Source organism: Oreochromis aureus, linkage group 3 (genome assembly GCF_013358895.1).
Source record: "Oreochromis aureus strain Israel breed Guangdong linkage group 3, ZZ_aureus, whole genome shotgun sequence".
NCBI lineage: Eukaryota > Metazoa > Chordata > Actinopteri > Cichliformes > Cichlidae > Oreochromis > Oreochromis aureus.
Genome location: NC_052944.1, coordinates 92,397,601 through 92,404,586, shown reverse-complemented (window position 1 = coordinate 92,404,586; position 6,986 = coordinate 92,397,601). Strand labels below are relative to the sequence as shown.

Below are 6,986 nucleotides of genomic sequence, written 5' to 3'. Positions count from 1 at the left end.
GGTTAAAGATGTTTTAAAGTAACACAATAGTTACTTCTACAAGTAATTCGTTACTTTCAGAATATTGTAACTTAGTTACTAACTCAGTTACTTTTTTGAAGAAGTAATTAGTAACTACAATTAATTACTTTTTCAAAGTAACTTGCCCAACACTGTTTGTCACTATATTCTTGGTAAATATGGCGTTTTCAGCGTGTGCTACACAAACACTGTGGTCGGTGTAAACCTTTTACTTGAACCATGAATGCAACAATCTGAGCTCAGCTCAGATCTGAATCTTTCACTGTGTCTATTTTTACTGATGATGGGACAGGAATATGACACCCAGTGAAAGGCATGCAGTCCAGCCAGGCTTTTCTAACTGTGGCAGGACATTAATCCCAGCCTCCAACTACATGTGACTAAAAGTAGTACCATGTGAGTATGAAGGCAGTATCCTCTTGTGTTTCTCTTCTGACTTTAACTTTGAGAATCATTTGCAGTGAAGAGCTTTTATACTGAAGGTTAAGACAGGACCTGTGTGAAAGTGAAAGTAAACCTGAGCCAGCTGCAGTGTAGTGATTGCTGTTTGTGGGCTGTCGGCTGGTTGGAGGAGCAGATTTAAAGAGATTATTTTGTTCTTTTTTGCCGCAGGATGAACCTGATTCTGTCACTCCTGATCCTGGTCTTCGGTAAGGAAGCTGCTGTGATCCTCATTGAACGCACAGTCAGTGACTCAGCATGTGTGTGTTCATACAACACAAACATGAGTTCCTTTTAACATGGCTCACCTTTAACAGGTGCAGATCCTTTTCAGGTGATCATGTTAACATAAAGGAAAGGACTGAAACAACCAATCAGGTCGGGGATTTGAGTCCATCCCAGCCCACACAGACTAACACTGCATGTTATTTACAGCTGCTGACATATCAGGTTTCCTCTCATCACCTTTAATGGTGCTGGGTATCTTGTCCTGAATACTGACTGTGCCGTCTTTAAGCTGTGGGTTTATTCACGTATTGATTTTTGATCAATGTGTTTGCCTTTGATGAAAGTTCACATTACACATACACGGAATCAGGGACTGACAGACAAGCCTGAACCATAGTTTTCAAAATGTGCAGCATGGAAACCCCATGTGGACCCACTGAGACCACAGACAGAAGCCCACTAATGAAATAAATATATAATGATCCTCCTTTGTAACAGACAGTGAGTAACAGACACTCTCACAGGACACAGTGCTGTTCTGCTCCACATCTCTACTTGTAGCTTGTTTACAGTCTTTTACACAGTAACATGCTTTATGGAAGCACACATTCTGTTAACTCATCAGCAAACAACAGGATTCATTTATTCAGCCTTCTCAGGTTCACTAGCTTAGCATAGCTATTAGCTTAGCATGGTCTGTGTTCTCCAATAGTTTCACTGTCAGTGTGTAACTGTTAATAAATGCAGCTTTTTACAGCTTTGGAGGCAGGGGCGTATCCAGATGGGGGTCATGTGGTGGCAAATGTGGTAACCTCCCCCAATACATCACATTCGAGCACAGATAATAAAAAGCACAGATGGTTGTTCAGTTCTCTTGAGGTGCTCTGACCTCGCTGCTTTGTTTATCCAGCTGAGTGAAGCAACTATAATACTACTTTAATACTGTAGTTCTAATCGTATTCCTATTAACGAGGCTGTTTTCTTTCCATTGTCACCAAATGCTCGCTTGTGTGGGATCATCTGATTATTTGGGTTTTCTCTGTCATGTTGTCTTTACAGGTCTTACAGTTTAAACTACCTTGAAGCACCTGTTGTTGTGAATTGAACGACTCTATTTAGATTCAAGCACGAAAAAAATATTGTGCACACATTGACTGTAAATCAGTGACATTTTAAACATTACCTTTAACAATAAGTCAGTTTAATGTTTTTCTAAAAAGGCTTTTTCTTGGTAAATGAAATTACATGAAATGTAGGAGTGTTATCTGAGAACCTGTGAAATATGGAAATACTAGATTACGTTATTTGATGTCTGGCTGCAGTACACGTCAGGACCTCCTGGGGGAGCTGGAGGCCTGAAGGCTGTCACATGGGAGCTGCTGCCAGTCCCCTCTGAGGCCTTCTCCAAACCACAGCTCAATCCATGTTTAAGCTGTCTGTCTTTATCTACTAACAATGCTGTCAAACCTAAATGAGGATGTGGACCAGCTAGTACATTTAATATTGAACTAACGGTGCTATTCCTCTTGCTGGTTTGCTGTTGCTTTCAGTCTGTGTGTTTAACATCTTCATACACTTAACCGTGTTTGTGATTGGTCAGAAACTTACATTGTGACCACTCATCCTGATTGGCAGTTTTAGGGAATGTGAATCCAGTACCCAATACCCTCAGCTCCAGCTCGTCCTCGAAACCTTCCCCCTCACAGAGAATTATGACCTTGTTTTCCTGCTTGGCCACGCTAACGATTTACATCCCTGATAAGCAGGAGTCTCACTATCTGTTTAACGTCTCCCCCATGAACTTACAATGGCCTCACTGTGTCAGTGTGTAAGTGTGGTACAGCATAAGGCCCATTTGTGATGAACATGCGTGCAGTTAATGTGAAAGTGATATATTACTAAAGTGATATAGTTAAATATATGATTCATACAACAGAAAAGAAATCTGCTTCCACAGAACACGATGCCAAAATACAAAAACATCAGCAGTGATTTTAGAGAAGCAACTGTCAGCTGGAACATTATTTCCACACTTTATTTGTAAAGCACAATTTACTTCTTTGTAACTGAGTTACAATATTATAAAAGTAACTAAATACTAGGAAATGTAACTATTGCGCTACTTAAAAAAAAGTTTAACCCTCAGGTCTTCAGGGTAGAAATGGCCGTTTGGCTACTTTTGATCTCACCTCTATATTGCACTTTTAAAAGCTTTTTATCTTGTTTTGTTTGGGATCATTATTTTAAGCACTACATACATTTGACATAATGTACTAACACAACTGATCTAAAAGCAGACTGAAAACATAAAGTTATGTTTTTACTGCAACACAAACATGTTTAACGAATCATTTTCATAACTTGAAATGCAAATATAAATTGTGAATTGTAAAAACCTATGCACTAGTTTTACAAACAACAAAGTTATATACAAGTATTTACCTAAAAATGTAGCCAAGACATTTTTTATAACCATATCAAACCATTTACAGAATAATCATGTCACGATTCGGCTGTGTGCAGGCAGGAGATTGGACCCAAAATGCAGGATTCGCAACACGGGAATGAAATCAAAAAGGCAGCTTTATTTGTAGACTCAGGGAAATGATACATGATAAATGATGGTTCTTATTTAGCACCTTTCTACTCTACCTGAGCACTCAGAGCGTTACACAACATTATTCACCCAAACACATCTTTCTATGCCTAAGTGCTTTCTGTGTAACACTGACACACTCACACTCTAACTTATGCATCAGAGAGCATCGTGGGGTTCAGTATCTTGCCAAAGGATTTCTGACATGCAGACTGGAGAGACCAGGGATCAAACATCAAACCATTTGATTAGTAGATAACCTGCTGTACCTCCTACAGCCAAGTCAGGTTTTGCTTACTTAACTAAAACATAGTCTTCATTCTTTAAATTATAAAATATATTTCCATGTGTGTATAGACATGTTTCAACACATCACTGCACATATTTCATATTTTCCAAGCAAAATATTAGAAATAAATGAGTGGTGCTACAACTCTTTAGCAAATATCTGTTTATTTAAAGTAGTTAATGTAGAGAGATTCATTATCAATATCTGATATTTCTTTTTAACTTTTTTTCAGCTTAAAGAACCGGTGAGGAGAACCAGGGCAGTGCAGTGGCTCGAGTTTGGCGACACTGTGAGAGACCCGGCAGCTGGCAGCAGGTGTCTGGTGGCTGGATGGGGAGTAACTGAAAACAGCGATGCATCAGACGTCCTCATGTCTGTCAATGTGACTGTGGTGGACAGACAGAAGTGCAACTCTCGTGATTATTACAACCACGACCCTGTTATCACCGATGACATGATATGTGCTGGTTCAGATGGTACAAACGTCGCTGATACCTGTCAGGTACGTATGAAGAATCCATGTATTTTTTCAAGTTTGAAGTAAATGGGACGACCGTGGCTCAGGGGGTTGGGAAGCGTATCTGCAACCGGAAGGTCGCCGGTTCGATCCCTGGGCTCTCTGTCCTGGTTGTTGTGTCCTTGGGCAAGACACTTTACCCTACCGCCTACTGGTGTTGGCCAGAGGGGCTGATGGCACGATATGGCAGCCTCGCCTCTGTCAGTCTGCCCCAGAGCAGCTGTGGCTACAACTGTAGCTGCCTCCACCAGTGTGTGAATGTGAGAGTGAATAAATAGTGGCATTGTAAAGCGCTTTGGGTGCCTTGAAAAGCGCTATATAAATCCAATCCATTATCATTATTATTAAATGTTCATTCAGCTCAACACCTGAAACACTGTCATGTGTTTGTTCTTGCTGCAGGGGGATTCAGGAGGGCCGCTGTTGTGCGATGCAGCGCTGGTTGGAGTCACTTCTTTTGGAGAGGATTGTGGTGTCATTAATAAACCTGGAGTCTACTCGTTTGTCTCAGAGAGACAACTGTACTGGATCAAAACTACGATGAAGTTATTCTAAATGTCTTGAAACCACAGACATCAGGCTGCATGATTTGATTTCACAGGTGTCCAACTCCAGGCCTCGAGGGCCGGTGTCCTGCAGGTTTTAGATGTCCTTGATCCATCACAGCTGATTTAAATGGCTAAATGACCTCCTCAACATGTCTTGAAGTTCTCCAGAGGCCTGGTAATGAACTGGTCATTTGATTCAGGTGTGTTGACCCAGGGTGAGATCTAAGACCTGCAGGGACACCAACCCTCGAGGCCGAGCTTGCTGCACTTTTTTTATAGATTCTGCACTTGGCTAGTCTGCTGCATGAACTTATGGCAGATAAAGGTGGAACAAAAATTAATTGTACTGACCTCCTAACCACAGTTTAGGCCTACTGTATACACAATTGGAAACACTGTTTGGCATTTTACCATATTTCACCATAAAAACCGTACAGAAACATGGTTATATCTAATAATCATTTTTTCAAATAAATGAAAGAATTCCCAAACATAAGTGCTCCTGGCTCCAGTGAACGTAAAATATTATTGTATTATATCGTACTGTTTTATTGTTGGTTCTACTTTACAATATAAAGCACCTTGAGGTGACTGTTGCTGTGATTTGGCACTGTATGAATAAAATTTAATTTAATTTAATTGAAATTGAAATTAAAAAAGTGAGATATTCAGACTGTCAAACAGACAGATTCAACACATCTTATACAACCAACTGAAACTGAAAATGAGGCTTGTGGACAGGTTTATTTGAAAAAGACAAAAAAGTTTACATTCTTATTTGTTCCATTTCACATTATGACTGTGTGCTTGATATACTTGCTACTTTTTTTACTTTCTAATAAAGCTGGAGGCATGAGTAAATAAAGACACGATTCATTCTCTTTTTCTTTATTTGTTCGTACTGCAGTTTCAAACTGTACCTTTCAAAATGTCATTGTTAAAATGCTTAGAGCAGGGGTTCCCAAAGTGTGGGGGCCCCCCCTGCAGAGCCATTGCAGGGGGGGTGCGGTATGAGAAGAAAAAAAAAAAAAAGCGCTTGGACACTGTGGACAGGTTTTTGACGGGGCTCCCACACAAACGCAAAGCAGGAGATGAAGCATCGCCAAATATGTTTCCAAACCAACTTCCTTCCAAGCCAAAGACAGGAAAATATGGTGAAGCATATCTTCCCTTTGGCTTCACCTGCACAAGTGCCGAGGTAGGTCTCCCCTGCAAAATTAGTTTCCCTGCGTCGGGAGCAGCGCTGGGCTCTCCAAATCACGGACAAACAGGAAAAAAAACAACTACACGTAAAATAATTACACCGTGACGCCTCTGCCTTTCTAAATGCAGGGACAGTAACTGCGTGTGTATATGTAAGCGTGTAAAACCTGAAGATAGTCAGATTAACAGTATTTTGTCTCTATCTGCTATTCTGCAATTCATCTCATGTAAACAATAACGTGGCGCACAGCGTGACGTGAAAAGAGGCACATACCTTTGACGTTGCGTGACGAACTCTGTAATCCTCGTCCACAGGTAAACGCAAAACAGGAGTTTTAAATAATCTCCGTTTTCGGTGAATCACAACGCCGTTTACGTGTGGACGAAAGGCCCAAACGCATAGAAACAGCTGAGTTTTCAAAAATACCCGTGTAGGTGTGGACGCAGCGTAAAAGAGTTAGTAGTATATTTTATTACTACCTGTAATTTATTGCCGTTTACTTGTTGTTTACTAAATGTTTGAGGTGTGAAATAAACCGCAATGGAGTTTGTAAACAAAATATGGGTGTGTGTGTGTTTGGAGGATGTGTTTGTGCGGGGGGGGGGGGCCTGGCAAAAAAAGTTTGGGAACCACTGGCTTAGAGTGTTTTATTGTCATTGTGCAGTTTCTTGCAAAGTGAAAGTGGGTAGCTGGGCCACAAGGTGCAAAAGTAAAGAAGGGAAAACAATATACAATGAGGGGGGAAAATAAATAAACAGCAATATGTAAGTATATATATATGTGTGAGTGAACTAATATACATGGTGTATGCATAGGAAAGATTGAAACAGAAACATTGTGGGGCTGTATACAAGGGCAGTTATATAATAAATAAAAGCTGCGTTCCACATGGCCTGTCGGTACATATCTACTGCCTCTGAAATACAGGCTAACTAAGCTCGATAGGACTCCTTCTGCCTGATTCTTCCCTTTACCTCCAGTGTCTACCATCTGGTTCAGGGTTACCACCGCGACAGGCACCAACCACCTTGCAGCCACAGCTCAGTGCAGCACCTTCAGTAATGGAGGTGCTAAACATAGTCCATTCGGACTCAGTGTCCCCAGTTTCCATCAGAATGCTGTTGGAGCTCTGCCTGAGGTGG

At 40.9% G+C, this 6,986-nt stretch overlaps 1 protein-coding gene across 1 annotated transcript; it reads left to right on the top strand.

The window, feature by feature from the left end:
- The first annotated feature begins 634 nt into the window (after positions 1-634).
- LOC120434668 (granzyme A-like) lies at positions 635-5,521 on the top strand. The gene is made up of 3 exons (XM_039602912.1): positions 635-706; positions 3,808-4,077; positions 4,495-5,521. Exons 1-3 carry the CDS (start codon positions 635-637, stop codon positions 4,645-4,647), a joined length of 495 nt encoding a protein of 164 aa, XP_039458846.1. The 3' UTR covers positions 4,648-5,521.
- Positions 5,522-6,986: the final 1,465 nt, after the last annotated feature.

Coding starts and splice junctions, on each gene's coding strand:
- LOC120434668 (XM_039602912.1), top strand. CDS start 635: ATGAACCTGATTCTGTCACTCCTGATCCTGGTCTTCGGTAAGGAAGCT. Junction 707..3,807: donor TGATCCTCATTGAACGCACA/GTCAGTGACTCA, acceptor ACTTTTTTTCAG/CTTAAAGAACCGGTGAGGAG. Junction 4,078..4,494: donor ACGTCGCTGATACCTGTCAG/GTACGTATGAAG, acceptor TTCTTGCTGCAG/GGGGATTCAGGAGGGCCGCT.